Source organism: Athene noctua, chromosome 5, assembly GCF_965140245.1.
Source record: "Athene noctua chromosome 5, bAthNoc1.hap1.1, whole genome shotgun sequence".
In the NCBI taxonomy this organism is placed as follows: Eukaryota; Metazoa; Chordata; class Aves; order Strigiformes; family Strigidae; genus Athene; species Athene noctua.
The window spans coordinates 5598033-5624861 of NC_134041.1; the positions used below are offsets into that span (position 1 = coordinate 5598033).

Consider the following 26829-nt stretch of genomic DNA (forward strand, 5'->3'; position numbering starts at 1 on the left):
GATTAATTAGAGAAATTATGTATTGTACTCATCCTGCAAATGTTTTCTGAGCAACTCATGTGATACAGGACACATCCTACAGTAGCATTTTTTGCCCATTCTTGTGTGTTGTGTAAACGAAAGGGATTTTCACATCTGGCCTTCCCATCAGTTCTTCCTTCCTGCTGCCTAATCTGGTTTTATCGTTCATGTGAATCAACCATACTGTTTAATCAACTCTGCTCTGCTAAGGCTGTGAAGCGCTTCCAATCTGAGGATGCCCTCTCAGATGTGAGCCTTTGGGGCTAGCCTGACCGTGGGAGCCGTGCTCACATCCTCTGCAGAAATCTTTGGAGACCTCCTCTCAGTTGAGAACGTTAGTTTGTCACAACCCACTTAAGTAGAAATCAAAATGTTTTTGCCAAGTTTGCTGGGCTGGGAGGGAAAATCTGGAATACACGGATGTAGGTGGAATCTCATGAGCTTCCCTGGAGAGCCCTACACCAGCATGTATCACTGTGCAGCCCAGCGATTGCGGTGGCAATGCTTAATCAGCAACAAAGTGAGTTCTTGTTAAGTCCATTATTGTCATAGCTGGACTGGACTGGGGGGTCTAACAAGTAGGAAACAACAAATGACTTTGGGTCTTGTAAGTCGGCGTGTGGAAATGGAGCCCCGCTACGTTTCACGACCATCTGAGTCGCACATGTTCAAGCAAAGGCGCTTGTGATTTGGCTGTTATCTCTCTATGGGGGAGAACTGGAAGATAAATCTGGAGGTTTTTCCAGACGAAAGGAACTTATCGAGTAATACTGAAAACAGGTGGCGCAGAGCCAGGCTTGGATTTGGCCCTTATTTTGAGCTGAATAGAAAGAAACTGTGGCCGAGGATCAGCTGGAAAATCATTTAACCCTCTTTGAGATTGAACAGCAGCTTTGCTGAGAAAGTCTAATTTGGAATACAAGCATGAGAAAAATCAAGAGAGCAGTGATTTATGCAGTGATTGACAGCAAGTCATGTAGGACAACCTGCAAACTCTCCTCCTGAAGGTTATACCATGTATGATCATTTACTCTGATGAGGTGGAGCTATAAAATATGAGAGGTTATAGAGGGGAAAATGCGGCTTCTGATCCTTTTTCACCTCTTATGGGTCTTTCTGTTACCCTGCCTGTGTCTCAAATTCTGTTTCAGGCACCAACTCTGAGAGGGCAAGTGGAAGAAGAGGCATTAGCCCAAGAAATTCACACATCCTAATATTGAGGGCTTTTTCATTAGTTGAATTTCTTGTTGTTTGTTGCCTCTTGGTTCTCTGACCTCCAGCTTATGCTCTCTGTCCTTCAGTTGACGATACTTTCTGTGAGTCTTTATTCTCAGTTCTCTTTATAGAGTGCCCAGTCTGATTCTTTCTTCTTTTTTTTTTTTAAACCTGTCTCTCTTCTCTGATCCCGTTGGCCCTCTCACCTCACTTTCCCTTCTTAGGTCTTTTTTTCCCCATTACTCCCTTGCTTGCCCTTTCTTCTTTCCCTTCCCTTCTTCTGGAGAGCAGACCTGCAGAAAGAGATCTGGGGGTGCTGGTCGGCAGCAGTCTCAATGCGAGTCAGCAGTGTGCCCTGGCAGCCAAGAGGGCAACCACATCCTGGGGTGCATTAAATACACCATAACCAGCTGGTCCAAAGCAGCGATTATCCTGCTGTATTTAGCCTTGGTGCGGCCTCACCCTGAGTACTGTGTGCAGTTCTGGGCCCCACAATTTAAGAAGAGTGTGAAGGTCCTTGAGTGCGTCCAGAGGAGGGCAACAAAGCTGGTGAAAGGGCTGGAAGGAATGTCTTATGAGACTTCGGGCTTGTCTAGTTTGGAGAAGAGGAGGCTGAGGAGTGACTTTATTGCTCTCCACAGCTTCCTGAGGAGGGGAAGTAGAGAGGGAGGTGCTGAGCTCCTCTCCCTGATATCCAGAGACAGGACATGTGGGAATGGTTCAGACTGAGAGGTTTAGACTGGAGATTAGTAGCATTTCTTCACTGAGAGGGGAAGGTCAAACCCTGAAACAGGCTTCCTAGAGAGGTCGTTGGTGCCTGCTGATGTTTAAGAGACATTTGGACAGTGCCCTTAACAGCATGCTTTACCTTTTGGTCAGCCCTGAAGTGGCCAGGCAGTTGAACTATTATAGATGATCATTTTAGGTCCCTTCCAACTGGAATAGTCTATTCTATTCTGTTTCTCTGAAGGACAGCCCTAGGCTGTCCTCGTGCCTTGCCTTCACCCCTCTACCTTTGTTTCCTTTTCCTCCCAATATATTTCCTTCCTTTTATCTCTCAAATCCAAGAAAAAAAATTAATTACAACTGTTTATTCTTAGATAGTTTTGACCTTCAGCTCCTATTCCTGCTTTTTTTGAGACCATGAAGTCTTAGGTGGATTCCTTCCACTTGCAAGGAGATTTTCTGCTGAGTGACCTCCTACTCTGGTCCGCACCCTCAGCATATATGAGGAAGAGCTGGGACAGTCCTCTCTAGCACTGATCATCTTTTGGGGAGGACCAGGGTGAGACGTGTGGCCATAAATGCCTCTCAAAGATTTGTTTGGAACAGGATGGAAAGAAGGAAGGAGAAAGTAATCTGAATTTCTGGGAAGTTAGGCTATCACGCTTTTCCTCTTTTCTTTTTTTTTTTTTTTTTTTTTTTAATGTAAAGGCATAAGACGCACATAGCTTCACTGCTGAACTAGGATGTCTGATGTGTATTTCATAGGATGTTTATGATGACTTTTCGATTAATTGAGGAATTGCATTAATTTCAATTGTCCCCATAAATGATGGGTGCTGCTTTTCCTCCTTTCTAAAGGGAATGGAGCTATACAGATGAGAAATGGTAGTTGGGATCATTGGCTAACAGCTATTTTTGCAATTTAAGGCACATTGGGGGCTAATGTACAGGGTTCCCCTCCAGTGGTTTAAATGAGCTGATTTTGCTGTATTGTGGCTAAGAGGAAGAAGTAGAGATCAGATCCATCTCATGCTTCCCTTGCAGGGAAAGGACTCTGGATAGCCAGATCTTTATACTGAACTGAATACAAAGCTACCCATTTCTTTTGTCTTGCAGAGTAGCTGCGATATCCAGGTAGACTTTGAATTCCACCTCTCTCTTCAGTACAGTTATTAAACCAGCCCTTTACATATAGGGTCACGATGCCGGATGCTCTTGGATCTCCATGTGAAATAGAGGCAATTTTTACTTTTAAGGCAGCCCTGGTGCTTCTTGGGCCCTAGTGAAGAACGCATGTGGGGTTTTTTGCCATACTCACAGTTGAAAGTCCTGAGGTTTTGCTGCTTATTCTTTATTTGAAGTCCAATGATATCTTTCCCATTATTATGAAGGATGAGGCTGGTGACTGTAGGTTTGCTACAGCGTTGTTGTGGGACTCCTAAGAAAAAATCCCACAAGAACTAACCTCAAATCCCATTCTACTCCAGCTGCAAAGCAAAGGTTTTTAGTCTGCCTTCTTTAACATAAACATAAGCAGTGTCTATTAGGACAGTTTTCCAAAATAAAAACCCTATCAAAACAGAAGGCATCGCATACACTATTACCCGTGGCAAAAGTGAGACTCATCACTTAATGCATGATGGGAAGGTATTTCAGTATTCAAGATATGCAAACCTGTGGGACATGTCCTTATGATTGCTTGATGTTTCCCAGTTATTTTTAAATGATGTATCATCTGATGCACATCTCTCTATAAAATGCAGAGCAGCTCAGAGAAGAGAGCTCCAAAAATCTTGGTTCAGGCAGCATTTTATCAACCTTTGGAGTTCAGTAAGAACTAAGAAAAACTTAAAATCTGTCTCAGAGAAATTGGAGATGTAAACATCTGCTAGACTGCCTTTTGCATTCTGTAGGGAGTTTGCATGCTTTTTATAGCAGCTCTTGTCTTTGCATAGCACCTAACACAGAGGGGGTTTGAGCCCCTGCTTGGGATCCCTTGGCACTATTGCACAGCGGTTAGTTAATAAGGAGACATTGTTCCCTGTAATGTAATGCTATTATTATTTCAAATATTTTGTTAAAGTTCTTTAATCTCTCCTTGTGATCATCCCCTTCTGCATTTTTAATTATTGAAGTTTTAAATGAAGAAATGCTGAAGTATGGAAGATTAGATAAGGAAACATTCAACATCAAGAAGCCCTTTGCTCAGGGGGACTTTCAGCGGGACTGTTGTATTGATTTGTTAAAACACAGGCTCTGGTTTATCAGCAACACGTACATCAAACGGCACCGTGCACAGCAAATGTACTTAGTTTCTAATAGAAAAAGAGACCCTGTTCTGTGAGGTGCTTCTGCTAGATGTGGAAAAGAATGAGTCTTTTTTTTTTTAACAGGGAATGATGGAGTAGGTCTATGAGAAAAAGATTCAGTTCATATCAAATTTGAAGGAGGCTGATTTGCTCCTGATTCACAGTGATTCATGAGCTGTCATGCGTCAGAGATGGATCCAGCCTGCTCTTACAACATGCATGACCTGAGTGGTCTTCTAAAACAGCAGTGCCACTGGGCAGGGTGATGCACAAAGGACCAGGAGGGGACTTGGACCGCAGCTCCAGGAGGGAACAGCCCATTGCATTGCTGTGTAGCAGTGGCAGCAAAGTGTTTGTCTTGGGGAGGGGAAAATCAAATTAACAAAAAACCTGAGGCTGTTGGAACGGGGGTTTTTCAGTGCTTGCTCCAGCATGGTCTCAGCCAGCACCCAAGGGAGGGAGGGCATCGCTTAGGGGTCTGCAGGCTGCCTTGGGACTACATTTAAATGGAGAGATAAATCTGGAGAATAGGTCCAGCTAGAACAACCTTAAGCTCTTCTCCTGTGCCCTCAGGTTGGAGATTTCATCCATGCCCTATAGAGATGATGTTTATATTCAGATATAACTGGTGAGACTGGCTCTGTCCTTGCCCTATTATTTTCCTGCCCAGCATGGCTGTACAGACCCACTGGTCAGAGTACAAACAACAGCAAGCTGTGATGTTTCTTGGACAGATTTTGCTTCATTTTATCAGAAAACAATACCTAATCGATTTAAGCCAAGTTTTACTATGACAAGTCTAAACCAAAGTGAAATGCCACTACCCTTCTGTATAGGTTCACCTTATACTAAACTTTGGCAGTTGTCCCAGGTGCAGAATCTCCTGTTCGTGATGTGTTGAATGATGCTGGGCAACATCGACCAGCATCTCCAGCTGGGTGGAACCTCTGCTCTCCCTTAGATGGGAGCTTATAAGAAAGATGGGGAAAGATTGTTTTAGTAGGGCCTGTAGCAATAGGACAAGGGGAATGGCTTTAAAGTAAAAGAGGGTAGATTCAGACTAGATATAAGAAAGAATGTTTTTGCAATGAGGGTGATGAAACACTGGAACAGGTTGCCCAGAGAGATGGTAGATGCCCCATGCCTGGAAACATTCAAGGTCAGGTGAGGCTCTGAGCAACCTGATCTGGTTGAAGATGTCCCTATTCATTGCAGGAGGGTTGGACTAGATGACCTTTAAGGGTCCCTTCCAACACAAACTATTCTATGATAGCCATGCATTTTGAGCCCTATTTAACTTGTTTCTCTCCTGCACAATAGCAGTGTTGAAATGGGGGAGGAAAGGCTACACATGGGACTATTTGTAGTATGTTGGAGAAACCAGGTAGAGTGTAAATAGTGTCGTTGATCAAATTTTGAGCTGAGTATTGCTAAGGAAGCCCAACACAAACACCCCTCCTCTGTGTGGAAGAATGTGGCAGCCCCCTCTCTTGTGTCCTGCTGTCTGTCCATGCAGCACACTCTCCAGCTACTCTTTCTTGCCTTAGGCCAGGGGTAATTGCAGTTATTTCAGAGGCAGCACCACCTATGGGTTTTCTTAAATACGCAGCAGGGATGGGCCTGATCTGACTAAGATCAGTTGAGTAGGTATGTTCTTCCCACATTAAAGCCAAATCATTTTGAAGGAGTATAAGTGAGAGCAAAATCTAGCCCAGTTTGTCTTCTCTGTGAATTGGTTCATGTTGGCTGAGACTGAGACTCACATCTTTCCTCGAGGCAGAGGCTCCTGTATGCGTGAAGGCCAGGGCTTACACGGAGCCATTAGAGCAGGGGAAGGGCTTTGATCTCAAAATTGCACCATTTGAAACAGCAGATGAAAAAAATGGAATTAATAGGACAGCAAGCAAGCCTGCAAATGAATCATTTTAACTTCTCCTAGAGCAGGCTTTGTCCCAGTGCCTCTGAAGTGAGAGCACGACTCTGGCAGGAGCCATGTTACCCCCAGGGTACTGAGCTGCTCCTGATGGCCGTGTTGCACCAAGAGTGAGGACGTGCCACCCTTGGGAGGGGGTGATGCCAGCGGAGGCAGAGGAAAGCAGGGTTAGCTGTGGATGGGAGTGTAGCACGGCTCTCAGAGAGCGGTGGCCATGGGGAGCGGGGAGCCAGAGCAGGAGGGTTTGGAGGAGCAGGTCTGCACAGCCTCCACCGCTCGTGCCCCGAGCTGGATGCGTGCTGTAGAACCGCTTCAGCTTGGCGCAGTGCCCAGGCAAATTCGGCTCGCTCTGCACCTTAACGCCACTCTGCAGCTTCCAAACCAGACCTGACTTGCACCCTGCCAGCTCCCAGAAGCAGCAGAGCAGCCTGAGCCTGGTGAATAGACATGCCCTGAGGATATGTCTACATTGCAGTGCAGAGGTGAGACCTGGGCTTGGTGAGACAGACCTGAGCTAGCTTTTGGGAGCCGCTGGGCTGCGATGTACCAGGGGCATGTGGGGTGTGTGTTTCTGGGCTCTGGGAGATGGGGAGAGGAGGAGGAGGAGGGAGGTTTCCAGTCTCAGTGAGACTCATGACGCTTTCAGGGACTGAGGCTGTGTGGTGGAAGGACCTTATGGGCTGGCATGTGCTGTGCTCACCAGCAGGATGGCCATTCTGTAGAAATTATGCAGGATAAATCATGACCAGGAGAACTGGGAAGTGGTAAAAATGGTAGTGCTGGGGTTTGGGTAAAACACACTGCCATCTTCCTTAGGAAGCGTCGATCTTAGGGTTTGACTGAGGGTCTTCAGCCCCGTACCCTGGCGCTGGGACAAGCCCCATCCATTTAACTGGGTGGTTCATCTCCTGGAGACCAAAGCCCTCTCTGCAGGGGGTGAGAGGAGATAAGGGGTGCGGCACTTGCTGGGTGCCCAGCTGTGGGGCACAGGTGCATGGCCATGTGTGATGGGCCGATTCGAGCACCTGTGACTGCAGGTTGTGCTAATGCTCTGTATGCATGAGGACATACTGCAAAAAAGAATAAAAATGGTAGAAACAGGTAAAACTAGCTTCTGGCGGAAAGAATACAAAGAGATTGACTGAAAGAAGTGGAAATGCATATGAAATTTTAGGGTTATTTTCCTTTCTGCACTCCTTATGTTCTCATTGCGAGTTTTACTTCTGTATTTCTTAAGTGCCAGGCTAGTTTCTACCTGTTTTCCCTCTACCCACGTCTGCACCTTTTGTAATACTTAAAGAAAGCTCTTCTGTTTGAATTCACCATGTTGGCTTGTGATAATCTATCCAAACTTCCCCTCAAAAGCAGGAGGACAGCCCTGCATGGGATCCATGCTGCCCCCTGAAGAGGTGCCTGTACCCATTTGAGCCATTTTGGTTCACTGGACAGTCAAATGAAGAGAAATAGGTGCTTCCCACCCTACGGCAGCCTTCTCTGACAAATCTGATAGACTGGCACTTCAAGGAAACATTTTCTTTCCACTGATTTAAAACAGATCTTAGATGGCTTCAGCTGATGTTATTCTCTGAAGGAGTCCCACCTCCTGAGTCTGTGCTGCTGTATCTTTGCTTTTTCCTGAAACAATGCAATATTACAGAGACAAAGAAAGAGGTAGAGAAGGAAATGGTCAGATGAGGCTTTATCAACCCAAATCACAGGAGATCTTGGGAAATAAATTCTGGTGTGAGCAAGCAGTTTAAAGCCTGAGGGTGGCTGCAGCTCCTGAAAGAGGAGCAGAGATGATCTCCCTCCGCAGCAGCTCCCAGCACCTGCGAGGCTCCTCCACTCTCAGCACTGAGCACTAGATGGCATCCAAGGAGGGAATTTGGGCTTCCAAATCCAGTCCTGGGCTCTGAAATGATAACGACACCTGGATCCAAAATTGGGGATCCCATCTGGATGGGGAAAAACCAAAATGGCAAAAGAGGTGGACTCTTCCCCAGATCCTGCTGCCATCCCTTTGGGGTACAGCTCCCTCCAAGGTCTGCTCCACCATCTCAGCCCAGTGCTGGGCCGTGAGGGCAGGAAAATATTGTAATGGGACAAAGAGCAAAGGCATCACGCACAAGTCAAGGTGCATTAAAGCCTGCATGGGTGCATTCAGCCTTGTCCTTTTTTTTTTTTTCCCCTGAATGCCTCCAGCCTCGTGGGTGCTTGGGTGTACAGCACACTGCATGCATTGTCTGTTCATGTGCCATGTTTCGGTGTGTCCCCTAAGGCATGCAGCCCGGGTACAGCTGCAGGTGACTGGAAATGCAGCTGCTTTGAGCTGGAAAACATTTTCAAATGAGGGAATTACGTTTGCTTCATCCACCTTGTTTTCTAAATAAGCCAAGTTGTCCTTAGGCCATTAATGGGCTGTGGAAGAAAGCAGAAGCACCACAAGAGATGGCTCTTGCCTGGGTGATTTTTTTTCTCCTTTTTACCTTGAAGATGTCTTTCTGCTGGTGTGAGTTGAGGAGGGGGAGTGTTCAGCATCTCTCCCTGTCCCACGCCTGTGCCCTTCTGGGAGGAAGCGTTCAACTTCAGCTCCAGGCAGGATGAGACCTCCAGCTTGGGTATCAAAATATTTGCTTTTATCATCTCTCAAATAAGCAGCGACCATGAACACACTCTTTGGGAGAGGCAGCTGTGCTTGGCCCCGTGGCTCATCCCTGGTTTGGTACATGGGGCTGGGAGCCAGCACCCTCATTGGGGCTCGAAGGCGCTGGTGTGTACGGCACAGGGGTCCACCCAAAGGTGCACGGAGCCAGACGGGATGCCAAAATGACTAAGTGGCTGGGGGTGGCTGTCTGGAGATGCAAGAGCCATGGGAGGGACACGACACTCCCTCTCTACCTTGTTTGCATGCTGTAGGTGACCTTGAGTTTAACAACTTAATGAGCTCTGTGCAATTACCGGCATCATTTGCATATGCTGTGTCCCTGGTTAGGAGATACCGAGTTACAGGTCCTAGTGCATGCTGGAGATGACTTTACGGCTTCTCCTGAGCCTTTTCACCCTCTCTCTAGGTGAGCAAAGGGGTCTCGAGGCTGCAGCATCCCATCCAGCACCCCACAGGCTGCCCGCAGAGCCCTGCTCTCCTGCCTGTGCAGGCAGCAGGCAGGCAGACGGCAGCAGGCAGGAGCTGCCCTGACCTTATCGGAGAGCAAGTCTCTGCTGTCTGCAGCACCCCGCCTCGCCGCCCCCACAGCCCTACGAGGGAGAAAGGATGGGGGCAGGCGCTTGATTTCCCCACTTGCTTAATCACAGGCATTCACTCCTGGGTGAAAATTTGTCTTGGGATTTGCATGACAGGCCGGGAAGGAGCTGTCGGGGTTCGACGGTTGCTTCACAGCCTGGAGAGGCTGGAGGTCTTGCACCAAAAGGGGCTGGGTCTCATCACCGCCCAGAAACCATTTTCCCTCTGAAACACCTTTGTCCTCATGCACTTTTTTTTTTTTTTTTTTTTCCTTGTGTTTTTCAGGTGTGAATACATCTCCAGGCAGGGATGCAGGAGAGCTTTATTGAGGTTCGGTTGGAGTTTGAAATAGTTTTCTTCCCAAAAGTATATGTACGTACAAGAAATAGCTTCAACCCAAGCCCTGGGTAGCCCAGAGTTACTACAGACTGCTGTTTGTGTGCCCATTTCTTTTACCTGCAATTATGGGGAAATTGCCATCGTGTAAGCAGCGGGCTGTATGAATAGCTTTATTATTTGTTATTATTAGACCTAGATGTGTGTTTTTCTTGAGATCGTATCTACACAAGAAGGCACAGTAATAATAGCCTTTTGGACTGGCCAGGTTTAATTTCTATGGACTGTGAAACTTTTGAAGTAAGGTGGTGTTTATTGCTTTCTCTTAAAATCAGTGGTGTTAAACAGTCACAGCAGAGAGACCTCTGCGTTGTCTGGGCTGAGTTCTTGTAAGGGCAGGCGGTCATGTTGTGCTCACTGTCCTCAGCTGGCATCAGCAGAGGGGTCTCTTGTTACAGCCTGGTGCCAAGCTATTCTAGGAAGCAAGATTCGCTTTTTATGGAATTATTTTTTGTGTGAGTTGAAGTACTGCACTCATTTTCACTTTTTTCTGTTTTGGTCTGTTCTATCTCTTGCCTTCAGGTAGGGTGTGTAATACAGAGAGCAACAGCTTCTCAACTTGTGGCTATCTGAGTATGGAAAACATGACCAAGAATGGGTCAAGAAATAGGAAAAGAGCATATTTTCTCTTTGAGGACCACTGTCAAGATCTTTTCATCAAAATCCAGTAAGAAAGAGTAAAATCAGGCTTGGGTTCCTTAATGCACATCGTGACCTACCAGTATTTTTTGGGCTGCTTATCCACATGGGCACAAGCACACGTGGTCTCAGAACCACCCAGGCTGGCAGTCTCCAAAAAGAAGGTTAAAAACAAAACCAAATTGAAAAGGTGCCTTGTCAGACTTGTGCGATTTGTGCTTTTGGTGTTAGGTTTGTTACCCCAAAGTTACCTCGCAGTTGGTATTTTGTTCTACTTGCTGAGCAGCTGGTGGTATGAGGCTTCGCAAAAAGCAAGAGGGCTGTAAATGTGGGTGGAGAAAGGCGGGCAGATGAGGACAGCTAAAATGAGAAGTCAACATGAATCACTTTGTGGGGCCTTTTTATTTCATTTTTGAATCTCGGTATTTCAAAACAATCTCGGGGTTTTGAAACAGAAGGATTTAGCTATTTACTGTTTGGGGTTGGCAGTACTGGATAAAGGAGATAAAGGGGCCTGGGATGGAGCACACAAAGTTATTTGTGATCTATTGTGCAACTACTGTCAGGGAACCTGTGTCTTTGTGTGTTTAAAGTTTATTTCCTGACATTTACTGGCAATTTTAAAGGGATTTACTCCTTGCTATTTCTTAATCCCTGGTTCAGAGCAAATTTGCAGATTTTGAGCATTAATGACATAGTCTGAGTCTCTGGATAGATCAAGCCACCTAACTTCATCCTCTCCTGTATTGAGCCCAATATTTTGCGTTCAGCTACAACATGTCTTCTATAAAGGTATGATATGAAGGTGGAAAGATCAACCACTAACCCAATGGTTTGTTCCAAGATCTGATCATTATCACTATTTAAATAAAATGGGTAATTTACTTCTCATTTTTCTTTGTCTGCCTTTGGCTAGAAGAAGAATTCATGTCCAAACATTCATATGAAAGCAAATATTTCTTTAGCCATTTCAAAATAAAGCAAAAGATAGGCTAGATACATATTGTAGTGAATCTGTGTACAAAGAAAATAGAATAGTGCCCTTCCAGTGGTTTGAAGCTGTGGTCTGCAGGCAGCTTGCATGCATTTGTAAAGGCATTTGAGTATGAAGGTCAGTATCATAACTTGAAGATAATTTCTTTTAGTAGCTTTTCTTCTTTATAGACATTTCTTCATCCTTTTGAAATCCAATGTCCCAAGCAAAATTAAACTGGCACAGAAAAGTGAAGTGGGAAGGGAGGGTTGTGCACTTAAGGGGGAAAAAAAAAAAAGGCATTTAGCTGGAAATTTCTGTGTGACAAATGGGAGTGGGCCTGGCTTGACCCCTTCTGGCTATTAAAAGTCTATATTGCAAGATAATTTGGAAAAATATTGCAGTAGAGAGAGGGTGTGAACTAAATGGTTCATACCGAGTCAGTAATTTGAGTGCTGTAGTTTTGTAATGTGCTACTAACCCAAACTGTGGATCCTACCACTCCTGAATTTTTGGGCCTGGCTCTTATCACAGTATCAAACAGCTTATGTGAAACTATTCAGGATACAAACGGGGGAGAAAAATCCTTTTCAGAGCTATAAAACCATCTTCTGTTGTAAGGAGCTTGATCATTTTTGGCAAGGCTTTCAAAGAAAACAGTGTCAAGATCCTCCCGATGAATAGGAACATTAATATATTAGGTATGTATTATGTAAATCCATACTTCAGTGGAGTGCTAGATAAGATAAATGGGAGCAAAGAGCAGGCTTTGAAGGCTGTTGGTGAAAATTCTGTGTGTATACTGTGTCCCATGAAGGCTCGGCGCGGCACTCGTGGCCCACGGGGACGCTGAGGTCCTGCAGCGCCCCCCTGCTCCTGGGCCGCTCGGGGGGCTGCTCAGTGTAACAATCTCAATTTTGTCAATCCTTGCTCAGGCCGCAGCACTGCAGTGTCCTCCCTGAAAAACCTCTTTTCTCCCCATTTTGTTCCTTTGCAGTTCCAGTGCAGATGGAGGAAAGCTCCTTCATGGCAGAGCCGGGCTGTGCAGCCCCTTCATGCCTCCCGGGCGTTACATGGCGTGGAGGGATCAGGGTTGGCTGGGGTTACAGCAAACACAATTTGTGTGCTGAAGCAAATATTTGGGGAGGGTCCAGCTTGGCCCTTGCAAACACATTTAAATACTTCAGGATGGCTGACAATGAATTATCGAGATAGAGACCTGAGAGCAAGATAAGCCCAGGGACTTGTGCATTGTATACAAATACACAGCCTGACCCTCGCATCTCACGTGAGGCAGCAGCGAGAGGGATGTTGGAGCTCTGCCCTGGTGCACCTCCATCTCCATGTCATATGGTTGTGCAAGATGAGATTGATAGATGGACCCCCACACAGGGGGCCATGTGCTTCAGTTTTCTCTTGCACTGCTTCCTCTCTTGATGAGCCCTACCGTTGCTCCATGTATATTTTGCTAAAGATGTCTTCCAGAAGCCTCTCCCTGCTTCCCCAGTTATACGGCCAGGCCCCTCCAGTACCAACCCATTGGAGCAGTGTCTTGGCTCATGTTCAGAAGACACAAGCCCACGCGTGCCACCTTCAGGGCTGCTCCTTGGCTCAGCATCGCCTTTCCTGCTGGCCCATGGTGCTGGTGGCCCCCTCATGCACCTGACTGGTCAGCACCCGTGTTCATCATCAGGGGCTTGACACTCCGAAGGCAATGCAGAAAGCTGTTGGATGGCCCGTAAAATGGTTTGGTCTAGAGGTGTAAAAAAGATACTTGTTTTTCCTTTTGCTTTTCATTTGGATGCTGAGCATTTTCAACCAGGTTATTGTGATAGTTTGCAACCAGAAATCAATCCAGGCTGAAAAAATGTAGGTGTACCTGTTTACATTATAAACCACAAATGTTTGTATCCTGCAACAAGCATCTGGGAAGTGTCCAGACCAGACATTACAAATGTGTTAACTACCCTGAGTTAACTGGTAATCAGTTCGGGGCTAAAAAATCGAGTGTAGACCTTTCCTCTGAGACTGCTGTTTATAACGGGGCTTTCATTTAGATCCTGACCTAGAAGCGTAATTAAACCATGGCACATTCTTGACTTTCAAACAAACTTCTGGGAGCTCGCCAGCATAGAGCACAGACCCAGATTTTACCAGGTTTGAAACGAGCGGCGATGTACCACCTCTTTCATTAACTGTTGCGGACAGTGAAAAAGCCTGCCCGGTAGAAATTGTGAGTTATACAGACAGCCTTTTAAAGCTCTGCTAATAAACACATGAAAGGATTTGAATGAACTATATGAAAATACCGGTCGATTGAAATCCCTTTTAATGCCACCGGTTGGGGAGAAGGTGTATTATTCAAGGCTAGAATTTTTAATAATTAACGTGCGTCTTTTGTAATTAAGATGCTGCTTTTGATTTTTGCAGTCCAAGTTTGCTCCAATTTCTCCATCAATACTGAGCTGTATCACCAGGCAGTTGGAAATCATAACCATGACCTACCTGCCGGAGCTGCTTTTAATGGAGCTGAAGGGTTTGGTTTTTCCAAGCAAATGCTAAAACAGAGCAGTAGATGGTGCTGTTATTCTCTTTTTTGAGGACAGGGATGGCAGGCTGAAGACAGCCACAACTAGAATTATACACAAGGTGTTACTGGTCCCCAGTGCCCCCCAGATCATAAATCCTTTGAACTGTGGGATCTGGCCTTCAGAAAATCTTCACATTAAATCAAAAGGCGTCCTTTTCTACAGCTTGTGTATTTTGATCTTGCAGATGAGATTTGGAGGTCACATATTCAAGCTTTCTGTGGTAATCATGTAATTTGAAATATATCTTCTTTTTTTTTTTTTTTTTTCTCTGTGTAATAATGTGAAGTGGAATCCTCTAATCATGTCACAAGCCAGCAAGATTTAGGGGAACTAAATAAAATTAAGGAGAAACATCAGGATTGTGAAACTTGGCAGTAGTACAGTTGCTGGTTTCAAAACGGACTGGACTTCAAGGTTGTTGGCAAATCGAAGGCATCTGACCCCGAGTGATATGGGATGCCAGGAATGGGTCTGTGACCACAGAGCTTCCTACCCCATGGGTCACCAGGGCACATGCTTGAGGGATGACCCCCCTGGCCTGCATCAATCTGGTTACCTGATTTCCCGAACAGCAGCAAATGTTGTATCAGGATGACATCAGCTATTTTTTTCAAATGACCTGAATATTTATGAGGCTTTATTCTTCCCAGTGGCACTGGAGAGGGCAGAATGGGGCCCCCTTTCGATTTCACTTTTATTTGTCTCTCTCTGCAATGACGGGTCTAAGTCCAGCCTTAGCAAACATTTCCTAATGGGGCAGCGATTATTGCACAAGTTGGATAGCCCAGAGCTGGTGAAGGTGGCTGGTGTGTGAAAGCAGGCAAGGAATGTGGCAGCTCTCCTGCCCTTCACCTCCTCCTGCCTCAGGGTGGGCTTGGCAATGCCCCCAGCTGCCTCCCGCCACTCCCAGCCCCTCTCGTGGTATCTTCTCCAGCAGCAGCTGATGGTGCTAAAAGTAGTCTTGAACAGGGTAGTGGTGGTTCAGCTTTGGACTTTCCAAAAGTTTACTGGTATTCTGTCCTCGTGACTCCAGTTCAGGCCACCTGATGTGCTGCATGTAAGTTTGCTCTTATTTCCCCATTTGGTGGGGAACAACCTCAGATAACATATGGATAACAATCAGCAGCCTTGAACACAGTTCACTTTCTTGTTTTAGGATTGCTGTGGACATGGTCATTAACAGCTCCAAGAAATACAATAAGCAGGGCCTGGTTCTTCCCCGCTGCATGTCCCCTTTCCAGAAGAGCTGCTGCCAAATCTTCTCTGTGAAGGAAAAGTAAAGTGTGTTCCTATATAAAACCCCACTGTAGGTCTGAGAGGGCAGCAGTGGTTTGGCGCTGGGCTGTGCATCAAAATGAGCATCCAACCATCCTCACTTTAGACGTCAAACTGCTCTGCAACGTCATTTGTGTTTGCAGCACATCAGGAAGAGCAGGAGAGATTCTCCACACTTGCAAGAGGAGCAGCCCAGAGCACTGGGGCCGCATCCTGCCTGGCCTCAGAGCAGCCCTGGGAGCACAGGGCCCATGCCAGCAAAGGGCAACGCTGCTTGCTGGGCTGTCACTGCGTCCAAGGGTAATGCTGGATTAATGAAACACGTCGTAGGGACTAATTAAAGTTGTGCTGGGCCAAGGGGAGTGGGATGGGGTAAGCAGGAGCGTAAGGGCAGGCTACAGATCTGCTCCCCGCTCCAACAAATAGTTATTTTACATTAAATAACGTGTGGAATGAACTACTTGCATGAGCCTCAGAGCAGAAATCGGAGCTGCCTCCCTTCCCTTCTCTCTTCCCAAACCCATCCGGCCTACCAGGTGGAAACAAGAGCTCTTCACAGGCTCCTCTTTCCCCAAACAAGACCTTATAGTCCCCCTTGGACACAGCCTTCTATGGACAACAAAAGTAAAAACAGGAACTATTTCACTTTTTTTGATGGAAGTGATACCTGTTGTCTTAGCTAATGATGACTGGTCGTGTTGACTAAGGAAGAGCTCTCAATTTCAGATTATTGCCATGTAATAAGCAGGTTTCCCTGTAGTTGTGTCCTGCAGATACAAAAGGGCAAGGGGCAGCATCCAGTTCCTGTTACAGGAGTAGCTGTAAAGAGCTTAGTCTCATAAAACGGCAAGATAGAATGAATAAAACACAATCCCTGTCTTAGTATTGTTGGGCTCTGAAATATCCCAGTTAACATTTAAATCTGGGCAAGAACAACTGTTACTGCAAATGTTTTCTCTTCCCATAGTATATATCAGTGCTGCACTCCTTGTTCACCAGAGGTCTGGGCCAGCTGAGATGGGAAGGTGGTGAAAATGGTGTGAGATCAGTTGGTCGCCAAAAATGCGGGGCAAAATTCACTAGTAACATAAACTCCGTTGGTTCAGTTAATCTATATGAAGAAAAGCCTCAGCCCATAGTGGGAATTTAGCATCTGACTGAAAGGAAAAGCTGAGCCCTAAAAGGATAGCTGTTGCCTGGTGTATTCAATAATTGCATTTATGAACAAAAAATTAATTATTACCAATGAATCTCTTGCATATTATTGACAAAGGCACAGAAGCTGCTTTTTGGCGCTGCTGACTTACCCATTGTCAAGTGTGAACTGAGCAATTGTAGTGGCTGCTCCCTTAAGAAATTGTCCAAGATTCAGACTTATTTGTGTGCTCTGGCTTGCATCAATTAACAGTGCAATCTTTTTGTTATGAAAATGCAAACATTAGTAGCCTGAGGGGTCTTGTAAATGCAAATATAAAACTATAATTTCAATTTCCCTTTACGTACAAGAAAGGCTCTTTTTTTTGTTTGCTGTTACAATGGCAAGTCTTTTATTATTATTATTATTATTATTTTCTTGCTTTAAACGCAACATTTAATTTAACCCAGGGAATTTCAGTGGAGATCATTTTCAATCAGCAGATTTACAGATGCGGGGAGGCCGAAGCCGGCTGCTGAAAGCCGTGAGCTCCTCTTGCAAGGGCCAGGCTCTGAAGGGGACAGGGAAGGGGGGACATTTGGCCCCACAGCAGAGGCGGCGAGCTGGGCTGGGCAGCACGCCCGCAGCTGGCACAGGGCTGGCCCCCTCGGCTCGGGGAGAATTCCCACGTGAAGAGTCTTTCCACTCGCTTCAGGCATGCGAGGAGCCTAAATTAGACAGCCGCACCTCTGCCAGTCAGGGGAAAGAGAGCGAGACCTTGAGATGTGTCCTCCAGAGGCAGCTTGGCTCTCGGGTGGGTGCCCGTCACTGTGGGGCACCATTTTGGGCCAAAACTGCTGGGTTTGTGCTCAGTGCCGTGGAGCAATGCCAAGCAAAAGAGAGCCATCTCCTCAAAAGTAAGGTGGGAGATGCACCTGAGTCCGTGATACTGAGGCATAATGAAAGAATATGAGGAAAATCCAAAGTCTGTTTCCCCCTTTCTTTCTACACTGCACATATTAAAGTAAAATATGAAAACAGCCACTTTACTTTCTTCCTCCCAGGCTGGCCCCAATATGCCCAGGTATGTGTCTAAACAGATTCCTGGAAAACCTGCCCTTGCCGAGGCGCAGTCTGTAGTGCTCAGGTTATAGTCTGCAGCTCGGGGAACAGCAGCAGGGAAGCGTGTCCTTGCTGGAGGGTCCCCTGCCTGCCCTCCCTGCCTGCCTGCCTCTGCAAGGCAGAGGAACACCAGGGAGCCAGCCGATAAGGCGACTCTGCACAGGATTAGGCCTGGTGGTGGTTTGCCAGCACACAGACGGAAGGTTGAGGTCAGATACAAGACCAAAAAAGAAAAAAAAAAAAAAAAAAAGCGGTTAGATGCTGTCCTGAGCAGTCACCTTTGGTACCACACGCTTGTTCCCACCGTCCGGCAGCCCCGGCCGCCCCGCTCGGAGCTGCTAGCATCGCCATCCCGGGTTCCTGGGAAACCTTTCATATACTTCCTTGGTGATTTTTAATTAGACCAAAGGGGCGATTAACCAACACAATAATCCCTCACTCAATTCCGAACCCTCTTGTTACACTCATTTTGTGAAGTTGCTGGTGCAGGAGGGCAGAGCTGTTACGGTTGGGTGGTGGTGCCCGTGGCCGAACCCCCCCTCCCCGTCAGCCCTGAGCAGGCAGGGCAGGATCAGGCCCCACCACGTTGGCCCCATGGGGGTCTGCCAGGCATCGGGGGGCTGTGGGCACCACACACCCCGCACCCCCTCGAAAGGGTCCGTCTCAGCACATGGAGCAGAGCTGGAGGGCAGGAAGAAAAAACAGGAGAAAACTGTTTAAAGTTATTTGTTCCTAGTTTTCTCCCTTTCACACCGTTACCACGATTCGGGAGTCCTCCAGCCTTGGATCGGCTGGTTGTTTTCCTTCCCCCTCCCTCTCCCGTTGCACTTCTCTCTGGTTTGTGAACGCTAGAGGCTCCCTCCTTCTGGCCTGTGGAAAAACTTTAGTTCCTGACTATTTTTTTTTTTTTAACTTCCCTCAGGAAAAAAATGTGGAGTTAATTATCTATGTAAAATGTCAGATGCAGGAAAGGGGCTGTGCTTACTTGGATATCCCATCCGAGCCGAAGTGACTGATTTTTTTTCCCCCTTTTTTTTTTTCTTCTTTTTTTTTTTTTTTTTTCCTAAGGGGTGGAAAGGACCTCGCGAAATAAAAGTGCAGAAACAAGCCGGTGGCTCCCAGAGCGGCCGGGGCGGGCGCGGCGGGAGCCCCCAACGCAGCGCTGCGCGGAGTAGAGCGCGGAGCAGAACCGCGGAGCCCACCTGCCCCCGGGACTCAGCATCGCCCGGCTCCTCGCTCCGCACCTTTTACCTTTCCCCCTCCGCCGTACTGAGACTTTGATACATAGATAGATAGATAGATAGATTTTTTTCTCCCTCCCCTCGACTTTTCCTCCAGGACTTTTCCACCGCCTTGGGACACCCGCAAACTTCTCCCTCGCTTCCCCCTTCCCTCCCGCCCCTCCTTTGCTGGTGGTTTTGTACTTGTTTTGGTTTTGCTTTTTTTTTTTTTTTTTTTTTTTTTTTTTTATTTTTTGGAAGACCCGCCTGTGTTTCGCCTCCCGTGCCCCACCGGAGAGGCCGGGAGCGGCTCCGGCAGCGCGGGCAGCACCTCCCCGCCGCACCGCGTGTGAGCCCGGCGGCCCGGCTCGGCGCGGCCCGGCTCGTCACAGCGCGGCCCGGCCCGGCTCGGCTCGGCACGGCACGGCTCGGGCGCTCGCCCCCGATAATGCAGAGCTACAAGTACGATAAGGCGATCCCGCCGGAGAGCAAGAATGGGGGCAGCCCGGCGCTGAACAACAACCCGGCCAAGAGCAGCAGCAAGAAAGCCCTGCTCATCTGCCTCGACTTCCTCTGCCTCGTCATGGGTGAGCAGCCGCGGGGCTCCGCGACCCTCCGCTCCTCTCCCCCCACACCCCCCGGACTCCCCCTCCGGGAAGGTTTCGCGGCGGGCGGGAGGGCGGGCAGAGCTTCCCAAACAAAAGCGGGGCGCGGAGCGGGGCCGCCGGCCGAGCCGAGCCGGGCAGCGCCGGGCCGGGCAGCGCGTCCCGCCGGGGAGCGGGGGGGGGCAGCCGGCTGTCCGCGGGGAGAGGGGGCCACAGCACACCCACCCCCCCGATTGCTTATTGCTGTTATTTTAGTTAGTTATCGCTTCCTCCCGCTGCCGTATCCTGACCGGGGGGGGCAGCCCGGCAGCCGTACGCGGGGGGGGGGCGCCCCCCGGGCCGTCCCGCACCCCCCGGCCAGCGGCCCCTCGGTAGGCGCCGGGGCCAGCTCCAGGTGGAGGTAGTGCTCTACCGCTGCAGCGAGCCGCCCCGCTTGGGGTTGCTTTTATATTTTTGTTAATAATGAGGGAAAAAAAAAAAAAAGGCAACTCTTGCCACTCTGGTTACTTTGTGTTGCTCGGAGGTCGGGTTTACCCGTGGTTCTTTCTTCCCTCGCCCCTTCCTGCACCCAGCGCAGGCATCTCGCTAAACTCATTTCTTTTAAAAGATTGCTTTGAAGTGCTCTCAGGCATCTCGTAGTCCCTGGCAGAGGCCTTGCTTTGCGAGCCTGCTTGGCTTTTGGAAATGCTATGGCATGTAAGGAAACTGTCAACAGTCTGTCTCAAAAAGATTTTGCATGCCAAAACATCAACCGTTCAATTGTGGCTGCAATGCTGAATATTTAATTGACAGACACAGGCAGGGGAAATCAACTGGCTTCCAACAAAGAGATTAATAACACAACAGCACGTGAGTTTAATACTCCAGACACCACAGTCTTTAAAACAATTGTTTCTGCTTAGAGCCCATTTTTTAAAGACTGTCAGTTTGATTTAATTTTTATGTAGTTTATTGATCATCTGGTGTATATTACGAGGCACTAATACATTAAGAAGAGAGGCATGGTTTTCTCTTTATATTCCCACAAGAATAGAGGCCAGTGCAGAAAGCTTCATCTTCTTGTATCTGGAAAAAATAAAAATACTTGATATCCCATAAATGAAACTAATATAAGTAGAAACATAACTAGCTTGACTTACCTCACTTATTTAAACAGAAGGTTGGATTCCTAATAAAACAACTTCTAGGAGTCAGAACTTTTAAACTTTTATTTACGCAAGTTTTCTTAACTTCAGGCGTTCCTGGCATGAGTAAGTGCTCTTTGAATGGGTAAAGGGTTTCTCTTCCCCTTCTCTAGACTAAGGGTCCTAAATGAAAAAGCAGTTGCTTGACATGTGTTATTCTACTTGTGATAGTTTGAGTAAACAGAACTTATCAAGCATCACTGAAAGGTATTGTTAGCAGGGAATAATGTGATACAGCAAAAACTCTGATTGTTGCTTTGTTTCACATTTTACTACAGGTGGAAATTGGAAAGTAAACACCAGAGCTTGTGTGTTGTTTTGGTTGGGTGGTTTTTTTTTTTTTGGTGTTGGGTTTGTTGTGTGTTGTTTTGGTTGGGTTGTTGTTTTTTTTTTTTTTTTTTTTAGCGGGAGGAGCATTTAAAAGTAAGAGCATGCATTCAACAGCTGAAGCAAAGTTTAGATCTGGCTGATCACTGGCAGGTGAAGAGCACGGGTGGGACGTGGTAAGGGAGGTGATTATATGATGGATAGTCAGTGATGTGTGTTTGGGGATGGGCATTTCAAATACACCCAGACCAGTAGTATCGGACCTGCTGGTGGATGACTGGGTGTGAGTTGCCGTGAAAGCCAGCTGCCCCACTTGCAGGAGGCTTGGCTTGCTCTTCTCTCTGCCTTTTGCTGGGAAGACCTAAAAGCTCATAGTTTCCAGGTTCTCGTTTCCCATCTTTTTCCTTCCTGAGCTTGTTAAAAAAACCCAAACCAACACACAAAACCACTCTGAAGGTGAAAGAAAGGTGCTCTAGTTGAAGCCTGTAAGAGAAAGTCGGACAGGTACAAGTTGATGGGTGTTTATATGTTTGATAAAAAAACCTGAGTCCTATGTAAGATAATGAGAAGCAGAATTGGGTGAAATGACTTGTTTTAAGGTGGAGGTACTCAGTAGAGGTCGTCTGCTGGTGCATGTAGGCACATGGCCAATGGCCTCCAGTGCAGTTAAACTGAGTTACGCCTCTTGAGTGGCTGCCCAAGACATTCAGAGTAGCAGGGAAACAGAAGGCTTTTCTCATTTGAGGAGCACTTTAGGAAATATTAAAACTGGTCATTTGATTTGCAGATGTCTGTGACGCTGCATTGGCTTCTACTGCAGGTATTGCTGTAATTCTGACCTGAATCGGTTTCCTATGGGGGGGAAAATGAAAAGAATAAACTATGGCTGAAATATTTTTCAGAAATGACATGCACCAGCTCTCTGTGAGGTAGTAGATGTGTACAAACCCTTCTTTGTTTACATACAAATTTAAACAAATTGCCCAGAAGACAATTATCATAAACATCTAAGAAAGTCAGAATAAGTAAAGCAGAGCTATCAGGAGCTTCCTTCAACTTTAATTTGGCGCAAGTCATTAGAAAGATCCACTTTTGTCTTTCATCGTTAAGTACAATGATTATCTTGATAGTAGATGCATAAGGGGAAGATCTGTATCTTTGTTCCTTGAGGATCATGGGGAGCAAAGAAGTGTGTTGCTGGTGAAGTAGATTGGATGAAGATCTGCTGAACCAGACACCCCGTTTCTCCTGCATTTCCACTTGGGTTGGGTTGGCAGGGAGCTGAGTATTTTGGAATACCCCACTCCTCTAATGAGTGCACATGGCACTGACAAATCCTTGATTTCTTGCATGAAGAAGAGGCTTCATCACTGACACTGTGAACTTCCCAGAAATTTCATGTTGCTGCTTAACTCAGAAAAAGAGGCAGAAAAGAACTGAGTGTGCATTTATTAAAGCGGGTCATCCAAGGGGGGAAAATAACTTTCTCCATCTGCTTCCTCCTCTCGGGATGGCTCTGTTTAGAGAATTAGAAGATGCTTCCTGAAATTGTTAGGCTACAGGAGAGCTTGATGGTGTGGAAGAGTCCCTGCTGCCCCATCCCTGTCTTTCTGGTCACTGTGACACATCTGGAAATGTGACTGAGGAACTCAGCCCAGGGGGGAGGCATGAAGTTGCCCCTCAGAGCTCGTTGGTGTCTTCACATAGAGCTGTAGGTAACTCTGAGCAACAAAACAAGAGGTGTGACGGGAGGACCTCACTCCACATTCATCTGATCATCCTCAGCCCAATTGCAGCCCCATCCCTTTGCTAGGAGTTTCTTGCACCTCCTGCCTGGAGCATAGATTTGTTACTGGAGGCCCTGGTGTGACCGTGGCTGGGGCAGGTCCCACAGGGCAGCTTTCCCTGATGCCGTGGGGTTTTGCTGCCCAGATGTAGCACTGCATGGAGCTGCTGCAACCAGCCACCACCTTTCTGCAGGAGACACGGGCCAGGTGGGGAAAGCCTCCTGCCCTGACCCTTGAGGTGGGATGTTTTGGAGCCTGGCTCCACAGATGTAGTATCTAGGGTTAAATTTACTCCTCTCAGACCTGCTTTTTTTCCCTTGTCAGGGACTCCCTGCGTTCAGCAAACTGAGCAGCCACCTGTGCTCTGCTGACGGGCACTAAGTTGAGCGTTTAATCTCAGAAGAGGGGAAGGCTGTGTCAGCAAGGCCGTTGGGGCAGATGAGGGTCTTCGGTAGCTTGTATTTGTGCAGCTTGAGCAGGTAGAACAGCTTCCAAGAAGTCCTGCTTGTGTTATAAAATAGAGGGATTTAATCTGGCATACCTGCTTCCTAGGCTTGTGGAAACTGGGTTTATGGAAGCATATGTTTCAGGCTGGTGAGATGTAAACTGCCCATAATTTACTGCCCTGCTTATTTTCTGTCTCTAATTTAATTTTCTCTCTTCTGTCAATCCCAGTTTAATCTGTACAACACAAGTTTTACTGCCTTTGGGAGGTTTTGAAGCAACAGATGGATAGGCCTCTTACGACCTTAATATCTTTTCAGCTTTCTCACAAATTTGGCATCCGCTCTTCTGTAGCGAGCTTGATGCTGAAATGAACTTTGAAAGTAAATGTTTACATCAGCAGGACCTTGACATGTTTATGTAAGTGGGGATATAATCTTATAATTTGGGCTAACAGTTTAGATTACTCTTAACTTTCCTCTTGTCTGTAGAAAATTGTGTCATCGTCCAGCTTTCAGAAGCAAAAAGGGTTTGCGCTCTGCCAGGGGCCCTGTTGCTCTGCCATGAAAATCGGCACAAACAGGCCTGGGATTGTCATTTAAGTGTAAGGAGTGGGAGGAATTAAAGATGAGGGATGAGGTTAGAGTTATTTGGATGCTGTAAAGTTGAATTTGATGAGCTAAGCAACTTTACTTTGTTCGGGTTCTTGGGGTTTTTTATTTTATTTTGTTTTTAAGACTACCCTGCTGTGCAGGGCTCACTTGTTGTGTAGGTAACATCTTTCTATATGCTCCTGAAGAAACTGCTGACCCAACCATTTCTTATTTTTTGGCAAAGGACAATGAGATCCAACTGTACTAAACCAGCCAGGCAGTCCCAATGCCTTGGCGTTGTCTTCTCCATGATGTGTCTTCTCCATGTTGGGGAGGACTGAGTCCATACCACACACGAGAAACTGTGTGGGTGGAGAGTCGTCATTGTGTTTTGAGCATCCCTAGATGGGGTTTGGTCGTTAATGTTTATGTATTGCTTATTTTAATACCTGTAGGATCTCTTGGCGGCAGTGAGCTCCCTGTGAGACAGCAGTGTCTCTTTTGGGGGGGTGGCTGGTCTGGAAGTGCTTTGGGAAAGGCAGGTTTGCAGAGGTGGCATCCTGGCATGGGGTAGTGCAGTTGTACCCCACCATAACTTGGGAGGAAAGGAGCTTTTTTGAGCCTTGAAAAGCTTCTTATTGAACCAACAGTCAGCATCTAAGCATGTTACCCATCCTTAGTTTTGCCCCTCTCTTGAAAGACCAAAGGAGCCAAAGATGACTGGAAGAAAAGACAAGAGAAATATTTTGGAGGGTTTAAAATGCACCTTTTCTGCGTTGGCTTTATGAAAACAAAAAAAAACCTATCAAGAGCAGGTTATTAGTGACAATTATACTTGAGGTGTTAATTGCAGAACAAGGAAATGCTGTACCTATGGCAGACTGAGTCCTCAGGGTTATAAATCTGCTGGCTTTCCCGAGTCAGTGGAATTTGGCCAACCTGAAGATGTGTCTCCAGGAAAGCAGAATTACGTGCAACTGCTTCATGGCCAGAAGTGCTTTGAATCCTGTGTACCTGCTGCTGAGACAGGCAGGAGATGGGATCACAATTACAGTAGATGACATTTTTTTTTTTTAATTGTCTGTTTGTAGTGAGCACAGAAAATAATATAAACATCACTCCCAGATCAAACAGATTATTTTTATACCCTTTAAATCTCAATTTAATATGCATGCCTTTCGTAGGCTGTTTGGGTCTGACTTTGTTTGTCTAGATACAGGCTGACGGTGTATCCTCCAGATGCATGTGCCTCCGTATACCGCCCGAAGATGGTTTGCATACCTCAGTTGGGGAACCCGTGCTGCATGGGCACAGTCTTGCAAAGCAGGACTCCTCTTTAGTGCCAGCATCTGAGATAGGAAAGGTGTTTGCATGTCTCCATCTGTCTGAAATGACTTAAAAGAGGGGGGAAAAAAAAAAAACAGCTCTGCTCCGTAGCTTGCTCTGGCAGAGCAGACTCCATCCTCTCCGTTTCGTTCATACAATGCTCCCGCTTCATCCATGGTAATCCAGAAGGGACCCTTGTGGTCGCCCAGTCTGCCTGCGCCTGGAACAAGGGCATGCCTGTTGAAGGCAGCAGCGTGGGGAAAGGCAGCAGCCTTCCAACCCTCCTCTCCCAGCATCCACACAGCCAATGCTGAGAACGACTGCTTCCCCCAGCCCCATGCAGCCCCCCGAGGAGGGGGGGGCAGCAGAGAAACCCCCTCCCCGGATGCTGCTTTCCCTCCTGCACAGCAGGATGCCAGCTGGGCTTTTAGTATGAGTGCTGTCATTTTATTTTTTTTTTCTTCTTGTTCTGTCTTAAGGCTCTGGCATCTGCAGTTGTGTTGTTTTTTTTTGATAGGTCAGGTTTCATATTTAAAAAAAAAAAAAAGCTTGAAAATGAGAATTGGGTGAATGATAAAGCCTCAAAAACCAGGTGAATTAAAATAATCCAGCACTGTTCTGTAATTATAAAGTCTGAAGTCAGTCGTCTGAATATATTTCATGATTATTACTTTTTTTCATTGGCTGGCGTGGCAAGGCTGTGGGATGACTGGTACAGCAGAGGCTAAAGCAGCCCTCTGTGCTTCCCCCTTACTAACACGGTGCTGCACTGCTGCGTGCGTGGGGGTCCTGCTTGCACCCAGCCTTCTGTCTGGTATTGCAGATACCTTGGCTGGGTGGGGGGGCTCTCACCAAAGGTTGGGCAGAGGCTGCCCTGTCTGTCACATCTCATGATTTCTCAGAAAGGCATTCGTATCTCTTTCAAAGCCATCCTATCTATCCCCATTCTGCTTTCTCCTATGACATCTACCTTGGAGAAGGGACTACCTGCTCCACAATTTTAGCAGGTGGAAAGCTCCTTGGTGCAGATCAGATGTCTCTGTATGGGGTTGTGTTGGAACAGTTGTTGGGAAGTTATGCTTGAGAATCCCTTCTTGCCTTTTAGCTGCACGCCATGGCTTAGTTGTAATGGTGGGATCATGATCAGCAGAAGCTGCTCCTCAAGTTAAACCTGAAGAGGCAGAACATCACCAAAAAGAGGAATTTGAGGTGCTTTCATATAGCTTTTCACACAAACCATTAGAAAATTTGCCTTAAGCATAAGTTTGTTACCAAGACAATGTATTAATGAGTTTGAAAATTAGGTTTGTCCTGGCAGGTTTCTAAGTATCAGAAATTCCTATAAACTCTCTCCTTTCAAGTTGGTCACGTAAGTGGGCTTGTTTTTCACATGCATTGGATGTTTTGAAGACAGGGATGAAAACTGACTCTCTGCATCTAGTAAATGTTATAAGCAGAACATGTAATTTAACTCCAGAGCTTCTGATGCTCTGAAAATGCCTCTGCTCTTCATGTTGTGTGTTCATGTTCCAGTGTTGCCTGTAGCTCGCACCCATATATGAGCTTGTCTTATCTGAGCATATGGTGCTCTCAGTCAGGAGCTGTAGGGCTAGGCTGGTGCTGCCAACCAAAGCCCAAATGAAGCTGCACTTGGTCTGACAATGCTGCTGACACTGAATCACTGGAGAGAGTTCAGATTCCTCTAGTACTTTCCCATCATTTTTCATCCCTTGCTCAAGAAAACATGAAAGCTGTGTTTACCATAGC

The 26829-nt window shown here is 46.7% G+C and overlaps 1 protein-coding gene across 1 annotated transcript in view; it reads left to right on the forward strand.

Annotated features, from left to right (window-relative positions):
- Positions 1–18625: 18625 nt before the first annotated feature.
- Positions 18626–26829, forward strand: part of PLPP3 (phospholipid phosphatase 3) — a 45756-nt gene continuing 37552 nt past the window's right edge. The window contains exon 1 of the mRNA XM_074906126.1: positions 18626–19383. Coding sequence (XP_074762227.1) covers positions 19245–19383 — 139 coding nt within the window. The 5' untranslated portion in view covers positions 18626–19244. The remainder of the gene's footprint in view (positions 19384–26829) is intronic.